At 37.4% G+C, this 27,560-nt stretch overlaps 1 protein-coding gene across 1 annotated transcript; it reads right to left on the reverse strand.

Moving 5' to 3' along the window:
- Positions 1–494: 494 nt before the first annotated feature.
- Positions 495–16,649, reverse strand: LOC131954965 (calmodulin-beta). The gene is made up of 5 exons (XM_059318821.1): positions 16,298–16,649; positions 7,993–8,136; positions 6,108–6,217; positions 3,201–3,348; positions 495–830 (listed from the first exon to the last, which is right to left on the reverse strand). Exons 1-5 carry the CDS (start codon positions 16,473–16,475, stop codon positions 787–789), a joined length of 624 nt encoding a protein of 207 aa, XP_059174804.1. The 5' UTR covers positions 16,476–16,649; the 3' UTR covers positions 495–786.
- Positions 16,650–27,560: the final 10,911 nt, after the last annotated feature.

The raw sequence follows: 27,560 nt of genomic DNA on the forward strand, positions 1-27,560 counted from the left end.
TTCTAGATTTATTTCTTAACATTGTGTAGCCTAGTTTTTTTTTTTGGTCAGAATTAAGAGTTATATCATAATTACAATTTTCTTACAATTAATATATTTATATAATAAATTGACTTAACTAAGCTGCAGATTTTAGATTTATAAAACAACATACATACGCCCAATACGCATAATTAACTAATTATTTAGGCCCTAATAACTTTTTATTTTTTTAAAAAATAATACACACTATTAACATTTAATATGCACATTGTAGTATACTATACAGTAAGCGTTATATTTTTAAAGATTGACAAAGTATTTAATATTGCATATTGCATAATCTTTCATCCTAAAGCACCTTTTGTGTTGTTTACACTTCGTTTCCTAGCAACTGGCCAGAAATGATATTATTATTATTGTTGACCGAAATAAGTCGTCAGTGTAGGTACAAACACAGGTCTATAGATTTAATTCCCTTGCAGATTTTAACTGAACAAATTTTAAAAATTTTAAATCATTTCATAAAACATTATATTTCCTTCCAGATTTTAACTGAACAAATTTTAAATCATGTCATAAAACATTTAATTTCCTTCTAGATTTTAAATGAACAAATTTAAAATCAGTTCATAAAACATTATATTTCCTTCCAGATTTTAACAGAACAAATTTAAAATCAGTTCATAAAACATTATATTTCCTTCCAGATTTTAACGGAACAAATTTAAAATCAGTTCATAAAACATTATGTAGGTAGACGCTTCCAAATTTTCTACAATCAGCAGAAGTGGAATGCTGGCGGGTTTAGCCTTGTGTTTTTGCAGAGTTCAACCAAATCTTTATAAACTCTGAAAAATCGTAAATTGTTATAATTTAAACACGAATAAAGCTTACACTTTGTTGGCACCAACAAATTACAAAGGATTTCTATCAACCAGATATTTATTGGGCATAGGCGTGTAGACCCGATTTTATTATAGTAGAATATAACATGCATGATATATATATACATTATATATATATATATATATATATATATATATATATATATATATATATATATATATATCATCCCTTTAGTGTATGGAAATGGTTTATGGTTTGATAACACACCCACACACACATATGTACATATATAAATAAATAAATAAATAAATATATATATATATATATATATATATATATATATATATATATATATATATATATATATATATATATATATATATATATATATATATATATATATATATATGGGTGTGTTATCAAACCATAAACCATTATCATACACTAAAGGGATGATTGTAACAGAGGTAAATAGCCTTATATTACATAACTTATGAGTTGTTTACTTTCTCGTATATACGAAGTATAGAGAAAATCTTGTAATCGTACACAAAAAAATCGAGATTTTTGCAAATCAAAACGTTTTAGGGCTCCCTCAGTCGGAAAAAAATAGTTTTGCAATCTTGTCCGTATGTCTGTGTGTGTATGTGTCTTTTTTTGTAGTAATTTATGCTATTTCCGATTTCTCAAAAAACTAATGTAAATTTATAAAGTACTAATAATATTGCGCACTATTATGCACATTTTATTTGGCATTCACTTGGTGTCCAATTCTTTTGTCTACGAGATTTTATTCTATTTAAAAAACTTTAAGTATTTAAAATGAATTAAAAATCATGTCTGTATCCCGAGTTGCCATCCCCTGTTGTTTTATATAAGAATATTCGAGAAAGTTTAGGGGAGATCACTCCCGGTTTATTTTCCTTTACATTAGAAATCAAATGATTCTAGACCTAGCCTTATGTTTATTAATATAACGATTTTATTATTTTCCTTACATTAGAAATGTAATGACTCTAACCTAAGACCACTGTAATGAGTTTATACCTTTCCTTACATTAGAAATGTAATGAGTTTATCACTTTCCTTACATTATAAATGTAATGAGCCTAGTCCTATGACCATGTGCTCACATCTGTTACCACGCACGTGCGCACGAGTGAGTACCAATTTGTTATCCAATCAGAAGAGTGACAGGACTGTAAGTTGTTGTGAATAATGGATGTGCAGGGGGTGGGGGGGGGGGCGGTGCGAGCTAGTTGCGTGACGTCATGAAGACTCTTCACATTAACTCTGCTCGCTTCAGGATATTGTGGTTTTTGTTTGGGAAAAAACAAATAACTCCAACCAGTGACAACTTAATAGGTACTCAACATTCAAGAAATCTAATTAGCGAATTAATTTCAAACCAATATGGCAACGTAAGAAAAAACATGCTGTAGGCATATTGGTTTACTACGAATGGAATCAATATAATATTTAAGGATTTAAACTAATCGATAAGCCAAGTGGTAAGAAATTAGATTTTAAGTAGGTGAAAATTTAAAACAAGGGGGACAATAAGTTGGTGAAAATATAAAACAAGTTAGACAATAAGTTGGTGAAAATATAAATTAAGTTAGACAATAAGTTGGTGAAAATATAAAACAAGTCAGACAATAAGTTGGTGAAAATATAAAACAAGGGGGACAATAAGTTGGTGAAACTATAAAACAAGGGGGACAATAAGTTGGTGAAACTATAAAACAAGGGGGACAATAAGTAGGTGAAAATATAAAACAAGAGAGACAATAAGTTGGTGAAAATATAAAACAAGAGAGACAATAAGTTGGTGAAACTACAAAACAAGAGAGACAATAAGTAGGTGAAAATATAAAACAAGAGAGACAATAAGTTGGTGAAACTATAAAACAAGGGGGACAATAAGTAGGTGAAAATATAAAACAAGTGAGACAATAAGTTGGTAAAACTACAAAACAAGGGGGATAATAAGTTGGTGAAAATATAAAACAAGGGGGATAATAAGTTGGTGAAAATATAAAACAAGAGAGACAATAAGTTGGTGAAAATATAAAACAAGGGGGATAATAAGTTGGTGAAAATATAAAACAAGGGGGACAATAAGTTGGTGAAAATATAAAACTAAGGGGATAATAAGTTGGTGAAAATATAAAACAAAGAAGATGTTTAAATATTAAACAAGTGAGAATAAAAGAAGGGACAAAATTAAACAGTCTAAAACAAGGGAGATCATAAAACAAGGGAGACTAAAAACAAGGGAGATCATAAAACAAGAGAAACTTTAATAAAAATGACGACCAGCCACCCTGAGGCTGTTTACCCAAGCACTAGACAAAAGAACTCATTGTCACCTTCGTAGTTGATCTTCCCGTCCTGGTCGACGTCTGCCTCTCTCATCATCTCGTTCAGCTCGTTGTCTGAGAGCGGCTCGCCCAGGTTCTTCATGGCAGCCCTCAACTCCGCCTCGTCAATCACACCGTCACCGTTCTGGTCGAACACCTGGGGATAGAGAGTAACACCTGGGGTTAGGGGCAGTCAAACACCTGGGGATATAGGGAAACACCTGGGGATAGAGGGGAACACGTGGGGTAGAATCTAACACCTGGGGATAGGGCAGTCAAACACCTTAGGTTAGAGGGAAACACCTGGGGATAGAGGGAAACACCTGGGGTAGAGTCAAACACTTGGGGTTAGAGGCAGACACCTGGGGATTTAGGGAAACACCTGGGGATAGAGGGAAACACCTGGGGTAGAGGAAACACCTGGGGTAGAGGGAAACACCTGGGGATAGGGCAGTCAAACACCTGGGGTTAGAGGGAAACACCTGGGGTTAGAGGGAAACACCTGGGGATAGAGGGAAACACCTGGGGTAGAGTCAAACACTTGGGGTTAGAGGCAGACACCTGGGGATAGAGGGAAACAGTCAAACACCTGGGGTAGAGGGAAACACCTGAGGTTAGAGGGGAACACCTGGGGTTAGAGGGGAACACCTGGGGATAGAGGGAAACACGTGGGGTAGAATCTAACACCTGGGGATAGAGGGAAACAGTCACACACGTGGGATAGAAGTTAAACCGTTTCCTACCAGGCCTATCACAGAGTCATATTTGTGACGCCCCTGCTTACTAATAGGCCTATATGTGAGCTATGAACTAGAATGTATTCATATATCAACATAACAGAAACTGGTAGCCTACTGATCTATCTAAACTTTGCTACAGCTCATCCTCCAAAACGTGTGATATAAAACTAAGCTCAAGTAGTTGCCAGAGGTAAACTCATGTTTCTAAACCCTGTAACTAAGCTCCTGGGATTACATTCAGAAGAAATCACCGCCCCACTGATGGGAACGTCATCTTTAGATCGATTGTATCGATCACCAAAAAGTTATCCTTAACAAAGTCTCGGTGGTATTGTCACAAACGTGAAAGAAATGAAAATCGGCCCCCAGGGTATAAAGGAAACCACTTCAGTATTAAAGTTTACAATAATAAAGCTGTATCAATTGGATTTAATTTAATTGCGAAACCTTTTTCTTTGTCTCAATCTCCCTTTGTCAATTTATAAAGCATCTCCACTTCTTTTTTCCCATAATAATGCTACCGACTAACACTGTACGTTCCCCACCTCTCCCCTCCCCTGTTACATTTTCCCTACACACACACAGAGAGAACAACTCATCACTCCTCTATATACCAGCTCCCACTCTTTATATTTTCCCTACACAAACACACACTATTACTCCTTTATATACCACTCCCTTTACAATCCTTTACTGTACACAATCACAACCTCTAACAACTTTCGCTTACGTAGTACGTGATGTACACAACTATTTAGTACATCATTCAATCATATATCACTCTTTCCACACAGTCTTAGTGTACACAATTCAGACATTAAACAGTACACAAATTACAGTGACACCCTCCCACGCAGATAAGTTTCCACATCCCCGTATTCTACACAATTTACACTGTCAAATAGTAAACCCTAAATATATATAATACTATACCTAATCATGTAACCCCGATAAGCCTCCACCCCCTACTCGCCTGACACAATCGTATAGCACACTCATAACATCGCCAAGACGTAACTCTACACATACAACCCCCTTCTCTACTGCACACGTCAGATTTACAGACTCCATCTCTCGACCTAATCTCCCCACCCCAGAATGTATCCCAGTAACCCAACCCCAACCCCCCCCCCTTCCAACACCCCTCAACCCAACCCCCTCCCCATTCCCCCTCCCCTCCACCCTCCAGCATAGACTAGCTCCAGAGAATCAAACCACCCACACTCCAAACTCGCAGCGTTGTAGCTAAGTGTTGTCAATAAGCTAATCGCAAGCTTCTGGCTAAATATTTTAAAATTGCAAAATTTATACGAATAGGTAGAGGGGTGGAGAGGAGGTTGTCTAATGCCAAAAAAATGGGGGGGGGGGGGGGGCACTGAGTACACAAGAGAAATCATGTTGCACAATTAAGTTTCGATTTGCGAGTATTTGATGCCATTTAATCCTAAATTACTCTACCAAGGCTTGAAATATTTGCTGACATTGACATGACATGGCTGTGACATCATCAACCGTCGTTTGCCCCTAGGGTGGATGTCAAGTCATTCAGAGGCGGAGAGTTATGTCAGTCAATATAAATGTACTGTCATATGTCAATATATATGTACTGCCATGTCATTCAATATATACGTACTGTCATGTCAGTCAATATATATGTACTCTCATGTGTCAATATATATGTACCGTCATGTCACTTTTGTTCTGATGATGGGTTTGTTGTATGTGAGCGACAATTTTTCTTTTAAAAATAGCAAAAGGTCAGGTAAATTGACGTCGCCACAATCTGCGTTGTTTGAAACTCGCTTTCTCTGAGAGGTTCGCTCTACGCGATAACACAGTTTGTTAAAACAATTTTCAGTTATGTTCTAAACCTAATTGTCACATTATATTTCAATCTAAAGAGGTGCGTTTTAATTAAAAGGCAATTTTAGAACTTTTCATTCATTCAAAATTATTAGTGTTTAGTTTTCTTGGGTCTTTTAATAACGACAGAAAATACACAACGTTTTAGTTGTTCTATAATCTTGTACATCCAGACTGTATGATCTGCCCAGTCCTTGCATTGACGTGTGGAACAACATTAGCGTAAGTTCGAATCTGCCCACAAGTGCGAAATAACAAACCATTAAAGGGAGAAAACTTACCGACTCACCTAAGGGCTGTAACTCTAGCCTACCTTAAATGCCATACGGATTGCCTTCTCCTGCTCTAAAGGGCTCTCCTCGCTCCGCCTGATCTCGTCCTGCATGAAAGCCTTGAACTCTCTGTACTCGATCTTACCGTTACCTGCCAGATGACAGCCACATGTCATGTTAGTCACTGTCATGACAATCATATGTGATGTTAGTGAACATGATGGCAGATGTAATTACACTCGCATACCATATGATGAGTGATGGCATCTCCATATCATGTTTAGTAACCGTCATGAATGTCAAATGTCATGTTAGTGAATGCAATGACAGATGTCAACTAAATGACAACAATATATTTATATATATATGTATGTATATATATATATATATGTATATATATATATATATATATATATATATATATATATATATATATATATATATATATATATATATATATATATATATATATATATATATATATATATATATATATATATATATATACATATATATATATATATATATATATCGTGAATCGTGAACTTGTACTCAAAAGATTTTAATCTCTACTGACCTAGTGAGACTGACCACAGTGAGACTGACCATAGTGACTTTGACGACAGTTGTACTGTCATACACAAAAATTAGACTACACGCGAAAGTAGATGCCATGAATGCAGCACGATAATGGCGGCTAACGTATTTGTCATGTTAATGCCACTAAGAAAATTAGATGTCATGTCCATCATTTCCGAGACAAATGTCATGTCGATGATATGCTGTTCGCTCCATCAAGAGGTCACATAACTCAGAGTGAATGAATAGTCACAAAGGTAGAACTGATGTCTCAGTGTGTGTTATGTAGATGACATAAAAAGGTAAATGTCATGACATCAGAGCTAGAAGTCATAACATCAATACAGACAGATGTCACATAAACGACAGCAATAAAGGTAGCTGTTTCACTGATGGCATCAACACATACAGATGCAACCGTCACCAAACATTAAAACTAAATTAATGAGTAAATTAATGTGGCGAGTCCACAAAGCGAAAATAAAAAAAATGATCCCAAGGGAGATAATTTAGCGAATGTTTTAAAAGGGCTGCTACTCTTTGATGCTGTCTGAACGGTTTTCTTGATAATCAAGCATAACATTATTATCGATGAGTTGACTCAAGTTCACGGTTGATCGGATTTTCACTGGATCAATGTGTAGAAACATCAATTTTTCTTTCTGTTTGATCCAGCCCCACTTAAAGAGCATTGGGGTATTTGTTTTAACAGTAAATTAGCCAAAGTCGCAGAACTATATATATATATATATATATATATATATATATATATATATATATATATATATATATATATATTAGTTTCGCCACTGACACCTTGATAGTGGTTTTGTAAATAACAAACCGATCTATTACTGTAGTGATGTTATATAGTAGCTAAGACATGCTGTTGCGTAAAAAAAAAAAAAAAAAAAATAAACATAACGCTAGACACCATTACTTATACAAAGCTTCATGATTTATATACTTTTGAACGACTTAGTGATTAGAAGTATTAAGGCAAACATAAATGAAGACAGAGATTTTCAAAACAGACCAATGCACTCTGATGGGTACCTAACTCACCTTAGGGAAAGTAAAGGCGGCAGAGCATAGTGATGAGAGGTCACAGAAACAAGTGAACTCTACTTCACTATATATATATATATATATATATATATATATATATATATATATATATATATATATATATATATATATATATATATATATATATATATATATATATATAGTGAGACTGACCCTAGTGGTACTGACCACAATGACTCTGACCACAGTGAGACTGACCACAATGACATTGACCCCAGTAGTACTGACCGCAATGACCTTGACCCCATGGGTACTGACCGTTCTTGTCAAGCTCCTTCATTAGAGTGCTGACCTCCTCCTCTGAAATCTCCATGCCCATACACGTCAACATCTTGCCCAGTTCAGAGCTTGAGATGGTGTTGTCATGGTTCTTGTCGAAGATACGGAACAGCTCCCGGATCTCTGGGGGGAGGGAGGAATACAGAGTTAGTCGACGGTCGGGGGTAGGGTAGAATCAGGAAACTTTAAACTGTCGGGGGTAAGGTAGAATCCTGGGGAGTAACTGTCTCATCAAGGGCGTGACAGCGAGGCGGCCACAAAACAACCCATGATGAATTGGGTCAATTGTTCATCTTAAATTAATTCAAATTTACTTATTAACACGATAAAATGTGTGTAGAGGATAGCACCCATGAGCACGACAACTCTAGAGATAACAGAGATGTGAGTAGACATGCCACAATTTGCACCGTCGGTCTGGCTCTAGACATTTAATTGTAATAGAATCATCAGTAAATAGACTCTGGATTATAGACCCTTGTAGGGTCGTGTACAGATTGAAGCCAATAATAGCGTAGTGATATCTGTAGTAATGAGAGGGCAATACACGTAGTTTGAAAAAGCGGTAGTTTTGTCGGCCTCATGGTAGTGTTGAAGACCTTATTGCTTATTGTAGTGTTGCCACAAGTATGTTTCTATTGTCGTATAGATGTATTGTTGCCCCTATACAACACTAGATGTCCAAATATAAGACTATGTCGATGAGAACGATAATGGTAATGATGATAACGGCTATGATACTTAACACTCTAGCATAATCTAACTAATTACATAAATTACAACTTGTCAATCAATAAAGATAAAGAACTAGCCGGCGAAAAAGTTGTTTTTTTTTTCCTTTACTTCGATAAGATATTTTAAAACACATATTTCTTTATTTCATCATATATATATATATATATGTTTATTATATATATATATATATATATATATATATATATATATATATATATATATATATAAATGTATATAAATAAATAAATAAATAAATAAATAAATAAATAAATAAATAAATAAATAAATATATATATATATATATATATATATATATATATATATATATATATATATAAGACTTTTTATCTCATTGACAACAGCCTGGCCTTTGTTCATTTTGTCTTGTGAACAAAAATGTCACCTAATGACATAATGACATCTGATGGCATATACACCCGGTGATTAACCCCGGCCTAGGCAAGGATGCATGTCGCGTGTGTGAGTCACTAATGACTTAATCAATTCAAACTTTTCTTTGTGCCGAGTTCTTACTGTATGTATTTCACATGGTTTTCCAGTATGTATTTCACATGTTTTTCCAGTATGTATTTTACAGGTTTTCCAGTATGTATTTCACTGTTTAGTTCCTCTGTTAATGCCATACAAACAAGGAGTGGATAATTCCAACACACCCTCTATTAGCGAACGTTCAGATAAAACTTAAAAGTTCCTTTAAAACCTGAAGCCAATCTACAACAGCGGAACAATCCTAGTAATAGTTCCAATAAAATATACATCAATTTTATAACAGAGGAACAATATGTTACTATTCATTCTTGTCCTGTATCATATTTGATAAATACAAATTTAAAGCATTTTATTTAGGTCAGCAGTTCTTACACCACCCCTAGTGTCTTATCCCACCACTGGTGTCGAACCCCTCCCCTGATGTCTAACCCCATCCATCGTGTCTTACACCACCCCTCGTCTCTTTCCCCACCCCCGTGTCTTACCCCACCCCTTGCGTCTTACCCCACCCCTAATGTCTAACCCCACCCCTCAAGTCTAACCCCACCCCTCGTGTCTAACCCCACCCCTCAAGTCTAACCCCACCCCTTGTGTCTAACCCCACCCCTAGTGTCTTACCCCACCCCTTGCGTCTTACCCCACCCCTAATGTCTAACCCCACCCCTCAAGTCTAACCCCACCCCTCAAGTCTAACCCCACCCCTAGTGTCTTACCCCACCCCTAGTGTCTAACCCCACCCCTCGTGTCTTACCCCCCCCCCCCCGTGTCTTACCCCACCCCTAGTGTCTTACCCCACCCCTCGTGTCTTACCCCCCCGTGTCTTACCCCACCCCTAGTGTCTTACCCCACCCCTCGTGTCGTGTGTACTTCACGCATGACTGATCTCTGCAGCCCGTGCCACTCCTGTTATTCCTGACATCTTCAAACAGATCGGTTTTTTCTTTGCTATTTGCATGACAATAAACGACCTCGCTATCCTAGAGGCTATCCAGTAGATGCCCTCGCTAACATAATGGCTAATCACTAGATGCCCTCGCTAACATAAAGTCTTATCACTAGATGCCCTCACTAGTGACCTATAATTAGATGCCCTCGCTAACATAATGGCTAATCAATAGATGCCCTCGCTAACATAACGGCCTATTTTAGAAACGTGTAACTAAACCACACTTGACTTCAACTATTTCACCTAATGGCACCCTCTTCAACTACAGGACCATATAAAACACAGATATTCCGTGTAGTAAGTCTTTAGCTGTGATAAAATACATAAGGACCATATAGTATTAGACAGAACAAAGCCACCATACCGTGTAGCGAATCTTTAACCGCCGCTGTCAATTTTTTAAGATGCTGTTATTGACTTTGTGTTGCTTACTTGTAAACGCTACAATGTGAAGGATCCGCTCAATTGGAGACTTAGAGGCGATATTTCAGCACATATTTAATTATACAACAACCAACATATTCAGCGGGTTCGCTGATCAATGGCGCGTTTAAATTCATTGAACCGTGGGTCAGATATTGTATCGATTCTAATTTAGACAGATCATGATTAGAGTTAGTTCGAATATCATTCACCATAAGAGTGTACTTTAAAAAAAAAATTAAACCTATAATTGCAATAAAAAAAAAGAATTTAAAAAAGTGGCGCATTTGTATTTCAACAGCAGCTAAGATTGATTAGACAAAAAATTAATTATAACAAGGTCATGATTTTATTTGAACAGCATTAGGAAAAAAATTAACAGGAAAGGATTCGATTGAAACTAAAATCTTTTTGTTTTATAAAAAAAAGTATTATACTGATGTATAAAACATTTAATAGTCTATTGGGGGGGGGGAGGTACTTAGGCTATGCTCAATGTAATTATTGTCAAGGTCACTGTGAAGACCTTTATTTGGTGGTATCTAGGATAGTGGTCCACCACCTCACTTCCTGTTGTCTATTTTGTTTTTTATGTTCTCCTAATATTATACAACACTATTTTAAAGCTATATTCGTTATATTGTACCCAGCAACATGATCACATTATTCAAGCATCGCTCTCTCTCCATATGCTAATATCAATGAAACAGGTGAACTCTACTTCACCTACCACATGGTCCGTAACGTTCTAAAGTGCAGTTTTATATATAGGCGAAGACCATATTGTAAATCCTTTACTTATTTATAATCATACTTGAATGAATGACAGCTTGGCGATGCATCGTATTTCGTTATACCTGCTTGGCACCCAAGTTCCATTTTATGTCTAAATGCCGGATGTCGCGAAAACGCGACAAACCGTAATTAGCAGATAACTTCCAAAATTATTCTCATATGTGATTTATATTGTTTATATACATAAAAGAATGAATAATACAGCTATTAGTATTTTTGTAGCAGAAACGGATCACCTATTTAGTAATAATAATCAATGTAAGTAGGCTGAATTCACGAAGTCAAAAAAATTACGATGCGCGTGAGTCAAGAGAGTGTGACGTCATAAATTTCGACTTGACAACGTGACCGCTGGTACCAATACAACCGTCTGGATGTACCCAATACACAACGACCGACAGCAGTAGGATAAATGTACATATGCGCAAATGCTATGCGCTAAATCGGTATGTCGCGAAAACGCGACTGTCGGCGTTAAGGGTTAAAGGAAATTATAAAATTTTGTGTTTTGTTTTACATATCTGATGATTTAGACGTTTAAAAATAAGATTTGATAATTTATATTTATTCTAATTACGTATTGTAATGTAGATCTTATATTGTGGAAAGCTTAAATTTAAAGTGTTGTTTCTGATACAAAAAGAAAAGAAAAAAAATACACATTAGTATCGCGTGTTTAGGGTAATCGTCTCTGCCCTTTAGACTGATAATCGGGCGACTTCGATACTCCCCGCTGATGAAATATGTATAGAGTACAAACAAAATGGGCACGTGTAGTGGTGTAAATGTCGCCCAATCGCGGGTGAGCTTGTGTGGTGTCTCATCCAATCATTAGGCTACCCGCGTGGTACGTTCCTGTACAACAAAGAAATCGATTTTTCAAAAAATCAATACCGGGGATCGATACGAATGAAGCTGTCAATATCCTAAGTAAATTGAGCTTCGAAGAATGGTTATGGTTATGTCTAAACAACAGAGTAATGAATAAACACAAACAAATAGACTATCCCTTCTGTCGTCAATAAGGAATTTCAGTGAAGATATAGAAAAACCGCAGATATTTTTGTATTGTCATACACAGTGGTACTTTTTATATTAACACACAGGTATATATTATTTATTTACTATATGATTTTAAATGATGTGAGTTTTTATGATCCAACTTTAAACATCCAATCGGTATAAAAAAATTGTCAAGTTACAAGTCACTCAGCATCTTGTAAACAAGAAAATTTTAACAGGGCAATACGTTTGCCTCTATGCATTATCTTAACACAGAATATTCGTATTAGTTATCGAGTGGTAGAGCATATGAATGCTAAACCACAAGTCTAGAGTTCGGATCCCTGTTTTCAGTCAAGCTCATTGTGTCCCTTTAAGTTTTTTATATGAGTAAGCGAACTGAAGACAAGACCATATTTAACCCACAACTGTTTCATACGTGGTCAAGGAATCAGATAAACTCTACTGCTTCTGCCCCTGACCATTCAGTCTGAAAGGTTACCTTTTTTATTGGAGTAAAAAAAAATGATTTTTTTTTTTGCTCATCTCTAACTTATCACCAACGAGTCTCATCGACCTGTTTTAATACAACATCAACTGAGTCATTTCACCATCAGAAGAACAGAAAACCCTTCTTGTATAACGCCGTCAAAAGCGTACACTAAACATTCAACAAACCAACTCCCGTTCCGCTCAAACTAACGGGGAGATTACTCAAGCGTGACAATAGGCAGCAGTTTACGAATATTAACGTATGTACACTCGGGATAGAGTGGTTCACATGTAACATCTGTTTTACGGCTGAGCTAGAACTCTCATTGATGTTAGTTTAACTTTATATCACAGATCAAGCTAGTGAAATTTGTTTAACTTTGTGCTACGGACCGCGCCAGTAAGATGCAATAATAATGGTTTATCGTTTTTTTTTAAAAGTATATTGAGGGTGGTTGATGTTAGATGGTAGTACTTAGAAGAGTAGAGATCATCAAAATTGCTCAACCACTTTATTAGACATGTAGAGACCAGTCTCTGACCACCTCTCACACCTGGTACCTCTACACACCTGGTACCTCTACACACCTGGTACCTCTTACACCTGACTCAACTTCTCTGATCACCTCTATACACCTGGTACCTATCACAGTACCTGACAACGTAAACAATACCGCCTCACACAGTACACATTTGAGGGACAACCAAGGGGCGTAACTATGGTATACAAATACAAGGGAAATAACCAGATTTCAAGAGACATCATGTAACAGTATATTGCAATTTAATAACACAATAAATTTGATAACTTAAAATTACCAACAAAATTAGCGATATTTTATTGGCTTAAAATAAAAAGTTGATAAAAAATTGTATATGTACAAAACAGTTTAAATTTATGCATAAAGATGCAAGAAACGGCTTCAGTTTACAGCACATTATTTTAGAAAATATAAACGCATCTTAGTACTTTGATTAACCTTTAGTATGGAAGATAGTCTCTGTGAAAAAGTCTATTAAACGTTTAAAAAAAAAAGGTATCAGGTCAACTGTCATATAGTCAAGCAATCAGTTCAAGTAAAAATCAATTACCTACAGTAAAGCCACCTCAAAGGGTCGTGACCAGGGCCCAACGGGATAGCAAACCAGCGGTTGGAAAGTTTGGCGTTAAAAGACCACCACCATCCAGCCCTACAGAAACAGATGTTCGAAAGAAAACCCCAAATAATTCATGCTAACTCTGGCAACATTGAACATCAGGGGGGCTAGGGACAAACACATTATATAAACAACATAATAAATAAACACAATATTGACATCCTACTTTTACAGGAAACTAACATTTGAACTACAGATGAAGCAAATAAACTAGATGCATAATTAATATCGACAGTCTCAAGCTAAACATCACTAGAACAGCCCTGAAGTTAATTAACATTAGAACAGTGTTCTGTTTCCCAGGTTTTTAAAAGTGCACAACCTGAATGGTATAAAGAGATACACACCTCACCCCCACCCCCCCCCCCCCACACACACACACACTTCCCCCACTCAACCGGACTGGCGGATTTTTCAAGGTAGCGTGACCTCTTTGCCAAGGGTCAATTTTATGTCATGGAAAGTTTTGGAATGATGGATCAGTATGTGTACTGCAGAGACACTTCTCCCACGGTCGTTTCTATTTCTGTCCATGTGTGGCTACAATGTGAACTTTTGACTCCTCAGCTAAGGACAAAGCACAGTAAACTAAGCAGTCAAGAGAAACCTAGTTTGCACACCTTATTTTAGTCTAGTTCTTATGCCATTTTATTTTCTCCATTTGATTATTATATATGCAATTGATGTTCATGTCTTTGATGCTGTGTAAAATCTATCAAATAAATAATTATTACTGATTTAAATGTTAAAAAAAAAAAAAAAAAAAAAAAAAAAAAAAAAAAAAAAAAAAAAAAAAACGTTTAAAAAAAAAGAAAAAAAAAGGAAAAAATAAATGTTTAATTTTATATGTCTCATTGTACTCAACATAACATTCTGTTTGTTTAAAATTAGTAATGTTTATTTTTCTTTAATCCCAAATTTATTTCAGCTCTACTTAAAAGCCCAAACCCCCTCAGCCCACAACGCCGAAGAAAAAAAAATTCCTTGAATCATCGTTTAATTACACATTGGCATTTTCAGGTTGTTTAAAAAAAATTGTAATTAGACGTATTGTATTAGATATATATGTATAAGTAAACCATCTTAAATGAATGAAAGTGGCCTAAAAGTAAGAAAGAAATATTACTATTGTAAATCTTTATTAGTCCTCACAAGCCGATCAGTGTTTCTTCCAGACTTTTTCTCCGGGGGGGGGGGGGCACTAGACATTTTCGGGGGGGGGGGCGGTAAACTTTCTTCGGGGGGGGGGGGAGGGGGGCGGACACTGTTAAAAGTATATATTTTCTATATAAATTATATAAATTTCATTTCGTTCGGGGGGGGGGGGGGCGTTAAAAAATGTTCGGGGGGAGGGGGGGCTTCGCCCTCCCGAAGAGATACCTGGAAGAAACTCTGAAGCCGATGATGAAAGCTTTAATACTAAAGAGAACATGCAAGGCAAACTGACGCTGTAAACTGTCTGAGGCGAAAAAAAAAAGAAAAGAAAAAGTGACAGCTATCGCTCATATTAAAATCTCGAAAACTTAGTTCGTTAGTCTTTTTAATTTACATACAGACTCTGACATACACCTACACATGTTGATTATATTTGTTTGATTGAAAAAAAAGTATTAAAAAAATTGTTGGTTGCCCATAAGTCGTGAGAAAAAAAGAAACAATAAAGCACTAATACGTGTTTCAATAAAATGTTTGGAGAGAATCTTGCAAAAAATACACAGGTACAGTAATGCTGTAAATACGGTACACTGAATAGAAATAAAAAACCTATCAAAAAATTCTCGTTGGAAAGCGGTTGTTGGCTAGATATCTGAGAAGTGGTTAACCAAGTATATGATAGATCGGATCTAGTATTTAAACGAAGTAAAGTATCAGAATAATGGGGTAGATTATTAAGTTTACGTTTTAAGACTGATTAAGTTTTAGTTTAAAATCTGTGCTTAATAAGGATAAGAAATTCGAAACTTAGCGTTAGTGTTAGGTTAATTGGGTTAATTTACAAATTCACCTTTGGGGGTAAGTTTGTGGCTTAATTAATTATAAATAATTTGCGACATAAATCATATATATATATATATATATATATATATATATATATATATATATATATATATATATATATATATATATGAGAGAGAGAGTTAGAGAGAGAGAGAGAGGTAAAATGCATATAATAACAGATATAATAACAAAGGGTACCTTGAAGACACTTATTTAAAAAAATACCTTTAAAAGATGGACGCCATTTAGAATCACCCAGGAGAGCTAACTCCAAATCTGTTTCTGAGCTACTGCCCGTGGGGGTGGCGACCAGGGAGTGAAGCCTCTCCCCCTCCTCCTCCTCTTGCACCTTCCTCACCTCCTCCTCCTCACACCCAAAGAGGTAGTCCGCACATACCCGCATGCCCCTCACAAAACAGCGCAAGACAGCGCGCCTGCGAGTTCGCGGTCTTTCGCCAATTTTGGTGGTAGGAAGTGTACAGTTGCATTAAAAATACACAGGCCAAATTGGCGTTTCGGTTCAGTTGCCAAAATGGCTTTTATTTTAATTTTATTTCAACACCATTTTTTAAATTATTCCTGTAAAAGTATATTGAAACAATTGCAGATTTAAAAAATTGGTTAACAAGAGAAATATATAAATCCGAAATCCTTCGAAAAAAATATCCAATTTGAATTTGTTTTTAAAACAACGGAATGCGTAGCACAGTGCAAATATAAATATACACGATCCTAGTGACACAAACTAATATCCACGATTCCACATTTAGCGTTATCTACGTCATAATTTCGCGAAATAACCTGCGCAACACAAATAGCAACAACCACCACACACCGATCAATGCCTCTATATGCGACAACTTATAATTTCACTAAAACAACCCTCCATACCTCGCTGAATGTTCAATAGCTACTGCGGTTTTATATCCGAGGATTGTAATCCGTCTTGAGTTTTTTTCACCTCAAAAAACAGTCGGAGAATTTGCGAAAATCGATTTAAGTTAACTTAATACTTAAAGCACAAGCAAGTACACTACTGCGTTTAACGACCTTTCAAACACAAGTTCGATTTTTGTTTTGTTTTACCGCCTATATGATCAATTTAAAAAGTCGAAACTACGATAAGACTCTCCAGTTCTCCGAAACAAATAAACGACTGTGGACGCTGAGAATCCGCCGCCAGCATATCAAGCACCACTACAACCGATAACACAATCAAGTATTAAACATCTTCAGGCTACAATACTTGCCCAACACAATCAAGTATTAAACATCTTGAGGCTACAATCCTTGCCCAACTCAATCAAGTATAAAACATCTTGAGGCTACAATCCTTGCCTAACGCAAACAAGTATTACGGGTAGAGAAGCTACCTGTCCCAACTAACATAAACAAGAATCACAGGTACCGAATCTACATGTCCCTACTAGCACAAGAATCACAGGTACCGAAGTTACCTGTCCCTACTAACACAAGAATCACAGGTACCGAAGCTACCTGTCCCTGCCTTCAAACCGCGGTAAACTCCGGCGTGAGTACACATATGGTAGATTTAGAATGTCACCCTGTTTGCCTCATTACTCACACGAGGTCGCGGGCGATGTTGTCTGGGCGGGATCGATACTACCCACCAGCATCTGTCACCACCAGAACCTTGGCGTACGTCGTTACATTTATTTTAGTCAGGTGGGTACCGGTACAGTGTATCACCTTTGTCAGTGTGTCACCTTTGTCAGTGTGTCACCTTTGTCAGTGTGTCACCTTTGTCAGTGTGTCACCTTTGTCAGTGTGTCACCTCTGTCAGTGTGTCACCTTTCTCAGGTGGGTGCTGGTACAGTGTGTAACCTTTGTCAGTGTGTCACCTTTGTCAGTGTGTCACCTTTGTCAGGTGGGTGCTGGTACAGTGTGTCACCTTTGTCAGGTGGGTGCTGGTAGAGTGTGTCACCTTTGTCAGTGTGTCACCTTTGTCAGTGTGTCACCTTTGTCAGGTGGGTGTCGGTACAGTGTGTCACCTTTGTCAGTGTGTCACCTTTGTCAGTGTGTCACCTTTGTCAGGTGGGTGCTGGTACAGTGTGTCACCTTTGTCAGGTGGGTGCTGGTAGAGTGTGTCACCTTTGTCAGTGTGTCACCTTTGTCAGTGTGTCACCTTTGTCAGGTGGGTGTCGGTACAGTGTGTCACCTTTGTCAGTGTGTCACCTTTGTCAGTGTTTCACCTTTGTCAGTGTGTCACCTTTGTCAGTGTGTCACCTTTGTCAGGTGGGTACTGGTACAGTGTGTAACCTTTGTCAGTGTGTCACCTTTGTCAGGTGGGTGCCGGTACAGTGTGTAACCTTTGTCAGTGTGTCACCTTTGTCAGGTGGCTGTTGGTACAGTGTGTCACCTTTGTCAGTGTGTCACCTTTGTCAGTGTGTCACCTTTGTCAGTGTGTCACCTTTGTCAGTGTGTCACCTTTGTCAGGTGGGTGTCGGTACAGTGTGTCACCTTTGTCAGTGTGTCACCTTTGTCAGTGTTTCACCTTTGTCAGTGTGTCACCTTTGTCAGTGTGTCACCTTTGTCAGGTGGGTACTGGTACAGTGTGTAACCTTTGTCAGTGTGTCACCTTTGTCAGGTGTGTGCTGGTACAATGTGTCACCTTTGTCAGATGGCTGCTGGTACATTGTGTCACCTTTGTTAGTGTGTCACCTTTGTCAGATGGGTGATGGTACAGCGTGTCACCTTTGCTAGGTTGGTGCTGGTACAGTGTGTCACCTTTGTCAGTGTGTCACCTTTGTCAGTGTGTCACCTTTGTCAGTGTGTCACCTTTGTCAGGTGGGTACTGGTACAGTGTGTCACCTTTGTCAGTGTGTCACCTTTGTCAGGTGGGTGTCGGTACAGTGTGTCACCTTTGTCAGGTGGGTGCTGGTAGAGTGTGTCACCTTTGTCAGTGTGTCACCTTTGTCAGTGTGTCACCTTTGTCAGGTGGGTGTCGGTACAGTGTGTCACCTTTGTCAGTGTGTCACCTTTGTCAGTGTTTCACCTTTGTCAGTGTGTCACCTTTGTCAGTGTGTCACCTTTGTCAGGTGGGTACTGGTACAGTGTGTAACCTTTGTCAGTGTGTCACCTTTGTCAGGTGGGTGCCGGTACAGTGTGTAACCTTTGTCAGTGTGTCACCTTTGTCAGGTGGCTGTTGGTACAGTGTGTCACCTTTGTCAGTGTGTCACCTTTGTCAGTGTGTCACCTTTGTCAGTGTGTCACCTTTGTCAGATGGGTGTCGGTACAGTGTGTCACCTTTGTCAGTGTGTCACCTTTGTCAGTGTTTCACCTTTGTCAGTGTGTCACCTTTGTCAGTGTGTCACCTTTGTCAGGTGGGTACTGGTACAGTGTGTAACCTTTGTCAGTGTGTCACCTTTGTCAGGTGTGTGCTGGTACAATGTGTCACCTTTGTCAGATGGCTGCTGGTACATTGTGTCACCTTTGTTAGTGTGTCACCTTTGTCAGATGGGTGATGGTACAGCGTGTCACCTTTGCTAGGTTGGTGCTGGTACAGTGTGTCACCTTTGTCAGTGTGTCACCTTTGTCAGTGTGTCACCTTTGTCAGTGTGTCACCTTTGTCAGTGTGTCACCTTTGTCAGGTGGGTACTGGTAGAGTGTGTCACCTTTGCCAGGTTGGTGTTGGTACAGTGTGTCACCTTTGTCAGGTGGGTGTCGGTACCGTGTGTCACCTTTGTCAGTGTGTCACCTTTGTCAGTGTGTCACCTTTGTCAGGTGGGTGTTGGTACAGTGTGTCACCTTTGTCAGGTGGGTGTTGGTACAGTGTGTCACCTTTGTCAGGTGGGTGTTGGTACAGTGTGTCACCTTTGTCAGTGTGTCGCCTTTGTCAGGTGGGTGCTCAAACAATTTCCCACCTTACGCAGCTTATAGCCCAAACCACTTCCCACCTTACGCAGGTTATAATCCAAACAACTTCTCACCTTAGTCTATCTGTAAATACATATTGTACCTCTATATCCATTGCCACAGCGAATGAAACATTTTTATAGATGCGCCATTCGACAGAAGGCGACAGTTCGTATTTCATTTGGTGGTTGATGATTAATTCTTAATTATGTACAATTTACAGCATGCATAATTAATTCGGCACGCGCGAAATGTTCTACACGGTCCACTAAACTCCACTAATAGCTCAGGTTTTACACACGGCAGCTCAGGTTTTACACACGACAGCTCAAGTTTTACACACGACAGCTCAGGTTTTACACACGGCAGCTCAGGTTTTACACACGGCAGCTCAGGTTTTACACACAACAGCTAAGGTTTTACACACGGCTCAGGTTTTACACAGCCAAACATCTCCGGTTTTACACACGGCTCCGGTTTTACACACGGCAACTACATTAATGTCCATCTAACAACTACACTGATTCCCATCCAATAACTACAAAAATTGGCTTTGTTAAACTGCCTATTGCTTTATTTTAAAAATTATTACATAATATCCAGATTATGTTTTTTTTCCCAAATTACACTGATGAACACGTCTCTTCCCACGTTTGACACCTATACTTATGGGTTTTCCTTTCATAAAATGGTTATACCCGCTTATGAAACAAAACCCACATGTAAGATTTCTTCTATTCATACAACTGACATTAATCTTTTTTTTTTCAATTCACGAAACCCATGCTTACGAATTTCTAAAATAGCTTTCCTACGTAATCGTATCATACTTATGGTTTGCTACGCACACGAAATGAAACCTAAAACACAGTTAATAATTTTATCTGTATCCGACTGGATCAAAACTGTAGACTTCCCGCATCTCATTGGGTTTCTTTCCCTAAAAAAGCGGATTGAATTTAGGGCTGTTACTAAAAATACATTCCGTACCAGCTTTTAACAAAACAAACAACCGCTGCATAAAACTGCCGGAAGTTGTATATTCCAAATATTGTAACACACAAAGCGGATCCAATACTTCAACATTTACATGTCCTGGTTAAATATACCAGCCACACTTTAAAAAACTAGAAATTAATTGATTTCTTTGTCAACGAACAGTTTCAAAATCCAAACTACATATTAAAATTCTAAAGTTCCGATCAATACTCTATAATCAAAATTAAACAATCAATTATCTGAAGTTTTAAATTAATTTCCAAGAAAGGTATTAAAAAACTAACTAAAAGCGCAAATACCGCAAGTATTTGTATTTGTCACAAAAAAGTATTATTCCAGTGTCACTCATTGACGGTCGCTCCCATTTTTTCTGAAATTACACTTTCCGTGTTGCGACAAAGCCATCAGATCAATCGTTCGATCGATGACGATTTTCAACGATCTGGATCACACTACGATGACGATCGAACGCGAAAATTTAATGGATTTTGAAACAAGGAATTGTTCATTGAACACCGGTCCCTGTTTCAACTTGGTGAAAGCGGAGTTAAGTTCAAGACATCTAGGAATCTGGGTCACAGGTCGACCTTGGAAGTGAGAAGTAAACATCAGGGAATGGGGATATATATTGATTGTTAACATCAGGGGGTGGGGATAAAATTTGATTGTTAACATCAGTGGGTGGGGATAAAATTTGATTGTTAACATCGGAGAAATGGGGATATAATTTGATTGTTAACATCAGGGGGTGGGGATAAAATTTGATTGTTAACATCAGTGGGTGGGGATAAAATTTGATTGTTAACATTAGAGAATGGTTAAAAATTTTGATTGTTAACATTAGAGAATGGTTAAAAAATTTGATTGTTAACATTAGAGAATGGGGATTTAATTTGATTGTTAACATTAGAGAATGGGTAGGCCTATAAAATTTGATTGTTAACATTAGGGGATGCGGATAAAATGTGATTGTTAAGATCAAGGAATGGATATAAAAGTTGATTGTTAACACATAGCGACATAATTCTCCTATTTATTCAGAGGTAGAGTCGAATGAATGCAATAAGTTCCACACAAGCCTCACATGACAACATCAGCTATGACAACATCAGACGGCAGTTATAAGCCGGTCCAACCATATCTTAGCATTAAGAGCTTCATTTATTGTAGCGGGATAATGGCTCAACTCTGGTCACTGGTCTAGGCAACTAAGTTACATAACCAAGTTTGATCAGCACTCAAATAAAATGGGAAGTGGTCTTTATTCCAGATGACCAAGTTTGATTAGCACCAGGCTAAAATATTCGATAGATAGATAATTTAAACAGCGTAAAGTGACACTTATCATCAAAGTGATACTTATCATCAAAGTGATACTTATAATCAAAGTGATACGTATCATCATGCTAAACGGATCAAGTACTATCGAATATCAAACTGTAATAATGTACACTACACATTTGCGCGCGCACTAGGTACACACTGCTATATATATATATATATATATATATATATATATATATATATATATATATATATATATATATATATATATATATATATTCAAATGCAAATGATACTTCCATATACAGCTTAGTAGTTATCTTTAAGAAAAAGCCAAGAAAATAAAGTACGTTCTATTTTCTATAGCCTGCAGCATTATCTATTGCGCATACTGTTAAAGCAAATTACTACTCGTCCGTACGATGCAATTTCTGAAAAATGGCGAAGATGATGGTTATAATGAAATTAATGCCATTGAGCCAAGGAGAAGATAAATTATACGTCGTCCATACCGTGGCATTTCTTTTAGGGGACAGAGAAAAATGTTATAGAGGAATTAATGCCATTGAGCTAAGGAGAGAATAGGACAGATAATTAATGCAATTAATGCCGATAAGGTGGATTGTTTTCAAGATTACTGAAGTAATACCGATGTAATTATATCACAATCTTGCTTGACTTATTCTGAAAGATTGTACGTGTTTTATTATATCACGGAAAACTAGGGTGTCAAAATTTGATTCTTGTATTTAAAACAAAATTTCTATTCCAGTTTAAATACCAGAATATGACGCAGACATCACAAAGATCACAGAGGAGATAAGTACAAGATGTACAAGTAGATCTATACAAACTTGCATTGATTCAAGTTGTAAAATAGACATCATGATGTGTCTACTTTTCGACTCCCAACATCACACGTGTTACCCAACTTTGTTAAATCTCATTAAACAAAAACAAATTAGTCTGCTTATGACTTCCTCAAAAAAAAAGTAATGACCGGAAAGACATAAACAAACTCCTAGAAAATTTTACAGCGATAAAAACATCACAGACTAAAACGTAATGTTAATGTCCCTTTTGAAAACTTGAAACTAAATTAAACCAAAATTATACTTAACAAGCAAAGATTATGTTTTCGCAAATTTTAGATCTCGTTTTATAACCGCACGACTAAGTCACTTCTAATCAACATCACAACTAATACACTTCTATTCAAAATACAACTAAGACACTTTTAGTCAACATACACCACCACACTTGAAGTTCAACGTTTCGCGTGAGTTGACCGCAGTTAACCAAACCTAGTGAGAACAAGCCGACAGTCTCTAGCTGAGTGCCAGAACATTCCCGAACAAAAACCAGCTACAGCCTACCCAGTGTCCTACTGTTTAACAATTCAGCATCCACACACCGACCCAGGCGTCCACAACACATTCAATACACGTCGTCTCGTTGAGTCAGGAATAAAAGACGTCCGCTACTCCATTTGTCGAGAAGTTTTCCATTATGTCTATATCTGCTTAGCATATTCTAATTATCTAACATATTGTCCAAAAACTATATGCAACGTAAAATATATATCCCTTTTTTGTGGTTATTGTGACTGTGGCTCCCTCTTCCTCCCCACCCCCTTTAAATCGATTTTGAAAATTTCCACTGTGTGTTTGATCGTATTGTCCGAACCAGCTTTTGTCTGCATTGTTTTTGTTTTTTCATCGCCCGAATACGCCAGCGTACGCCAAAGTACGCCCGAGCGACGATACTACGTCACACAACCTCTGGGGCACGTCCCTTCAAGATCGCAATATTTGATTACGTCATTCTTGTATTTTAAAACAATGAAAATTAGCAAATTGTCAAAAGCAGCCCGCAACACATTGCAGAAAGTTATTATTTATTCACGTGGGCATTGTTAGCGATGGTAAAACTGTTTTGTGTGACGTTGGCAGTTATAATGGAGCTAGTCAACATTTCAGCAATTTGCAGTTCTGTTCAAGTTTGGGTATGCTGGCTGTTGTTTTTTGACAGTCAACAAGCACAATCTAATTTTAGAAACTCCAACTTGATTAATATCTGTACAGTTATTTGGACAAATATTTAGAGAGATTGAGATAAGTAGAAAGAGAGAAAAATAAACAGAAAGATAGAGAGAGAGAGAGAGAAAGAGAGAGACAGAGAGAAAGAGAGAAGTAGTTAGCAAATGTATTTATTCTACTTCGCCAATGATGAATAAAACAAAAGCAGAACATCCACATAACAATAGCATATACCTACACTAGAACTAAAGAAAATCTACCGAACAATGACGGGAACCTATTGTAGAACTACAATGGAATGATTAATTAAAAACTGCAGGGAAAAGAATAGAAAATTCTGGAACAAATCTCGTGACCTGCTGCGGTTGCATCTTCTGATGAAGACATTTCGTGCAACGTGTAATCAACATACATCATTGTCTGGGTTTACTGTTTAATTTTTTTTTTGTATTAAAGACAAAGTTGAAATTGATATTTGTAAGCATTTCTTCTTCGACTTCGTTCTTAATTTTTAGTGTTGGAAGGGATCGAGACCTTTCGGTTTAGCAACCATTAGCTTTTCCCACTCGATTACGCCGACCTCCTGTATGCATTTCAATACATTCAAAGTACTAAACTTGGGTACGAATGTTCACTTTGTTCCAATGGGGTTTATAGTGGATATTCCAGTTACTATGTTTTACTGCAGCAAACAACAAGTTTTAATGGCTTTACGTGAATTTATCGGAGTGACGTTCTATGATGGAAAGTTTTTCTTTCAATCTACTAGAGAGGTGTGGGTGACAGGGGTAGATGGGGAAACACTGGAATATTGCTATCATTAGCCTGCCCTGACGTACGGGATAGAATATTTTGGCGTGTGGTAGGGGGCGGTAGATTTTGGCGTGTGGTAGGGGGCGGTAGATGTGACGGTAAAACCGTTTAGGCCTAGCTCCATGTTTTTCTTACACCACCCTCTACCTGCTCTATTACTCCCCCCCCCCCCCCCTCTACAACTACGTTGACGTACATTCTTATATTTCGTCCCCCTCGCAGGCCCCTCTCTAGTTGGCTAGTTTGTCCACGTGACACACCGCCAATGTTAAGGCATATAAGGGGATGCAACAAAGAAATCGTTAAAATTACTTCCCCTGCCCCGACTGAATCATCAATAAACACAGCACCGGATGCTCCAGTCGACCTTAATTACACAGCACGTCAAGAGCCCAGGAGACAAAACAACAAACCAACCACTGTCAACCTTATCGGCCCCATGGTTCTACCCACCATAGGTCTACATACTAAACCTCACCAGCCCCTCGCTAATGAAATATGTATAGAGTACAAACAAAATGGGCACGTGTAGTGGTGTAAATGTCGCCCAATCGCGGGTGAGCTTGTGTGGTGTCTCATCCAATCATTAGGCTACCCGCGTGGTACGTTCCTGTACAACAAAGAAATCGATTTTTCAAAAAATCAATACCGGGGATCGATACGAATGAAGCTGTCAATATCCTAAGTAAATTGAGCTTCGAAGAATGGTTATGGTTATGTCTAAACAACAGAGTAATGAATAAACACAAACAAATAGACTATCCCTTCTGTCGTCAATAAGGAATTTCAGTGAAGATATAGAAAAACCGCAGATATTTTTGTATTGTCATACACAGTGGTACTTTTTATATTAACACACAGGTATATATTATTTATTTACTATATGATTTTAAATGATGTGAGTTTTTATGATCCAACTTTAAACATCCAATCGGTATAAAAAAATTGTCAAGTTACAAGTCACTCAGCATCTTGTAAACAAGAAAATTTTAACAGGGCAATACGTTTGCCTCTATGCATTATCTTAACACAGAATATTCGTATTAGTTATCGAGTGGTAGAGCATATGAATGCTAAACCACAAGTCTAGAGTTCGGATCCCTGTTTTCAGTCAAGCTCATTGTGTCCCTTTAAGTTTTTTATATGAGTAAGCGAACTGAAGACAAGACCATATTTAACCCACAACTGTTTCATACGTGGTCAAGGAATCAGATAAACTCTACTGCTTCTGCCCCTGACCATTCAGTCTGAAAGGTTACCTTTTTTATTGGAGTAAAAAAAAATGATTTTTTTTTTTGCTCATCTCTAACTTATCACCAACGAGTCTCATCGACCTGTTTTAATACAACATCAACTGAGTCATTTCACCATCAGAAGAACAGAAAACCCTTCTTGTATAACGCCGTCAAAAGCGTACACTAAACATTCAACAAACCAACTCCCGTTCCGCTCAAACTAACGGGGAGATTACTCAAGCGTGACAATAGGCAGCAGTTTACGAATATTAACGTATGTACACTCGGGATAGAGTGGTTCACATGTAACATCTGTTTTACGGCTGAGCTAGAACTCTCATTGATGTTAGTTTAACTTTATATCACAGATCAAGCTAGTGAAATTTGTTTAACTTTGTGCTACGGACCGCGCCAGTAAGATGCAATAATAATGGTTTATCGTTTTTTTTTAAAAGTATATTGAGGGTGGTTGATGTTAGATGGTAGTACTTAGAAGAGTAGAGATCATCAAAATTGCTCAACCACTTTATTAGACATGTAGAGACCAGTCTCTGACCACCTCTCACACCTGGTACCTCTACACACCTGGTACCTCTACACACCTGGTACCTCTTACACCTGACTCAACTTCTCTGATCACCTCTATACACCTGGTACCTATCACAGTACCTGACAACGTAAACAATACCGCCTCACACAGTACACATTTGAGGGACAACCAAGGGGCGTAACTATGGTATACAAATACAAGGGAAATAACCAGATTTCAAGAGACATCATGTAACAGTATATTGCAATTTAATAACACAATAAATTTGATAACTTAAAATTACCAACAAAATTAGCGATATTTTATTGGCTTAAAATAAAAAGTTGATAAAAAATTGTATATGTACAAAACAGTTTAAATTTATGCATAAAGATGCAAGAAACGGCTTCAGTTTACAGCACATTATTTTAGAAAATATAAACGCATCTTAGTACTTTGATTAACCTTTAGTATGGAAGATAGTCTCTGTGAAAAAGTCTATTAAACGTTTAAAAAAAAAAGGTATCAGGTCAACTGTCATATAGTCAAGCAATCAGTTCAAGTAAAAATCAATTACCTACAGTAAAGCCACCTCAAAGGGTCGTGACCAGGGCCCAACGGGATAGCAAACCAGCGGTTGGAAAGTTTGGCGTTAAAAGACCACCACCATCCAGCCCTACAGAAACAGATGTTCGAAAGAAAACCCCAAATAA

The sequence above is a fragment of the Physella acuta genome, unplaced genomic scaffold (genome assembly GCF_028476545.2).
Source record: "Physella acuta isolate Inbredline_101_S28 unplaced genomic scaffold, ASM2847654v3 ptg001044l, whole genome shotgun sequence".
Classification (NCBI taxonomy): Eukaryota; Metazoa; Mollusca; class Gastropoda; family Physidae; genus Physella; species Physella acuta.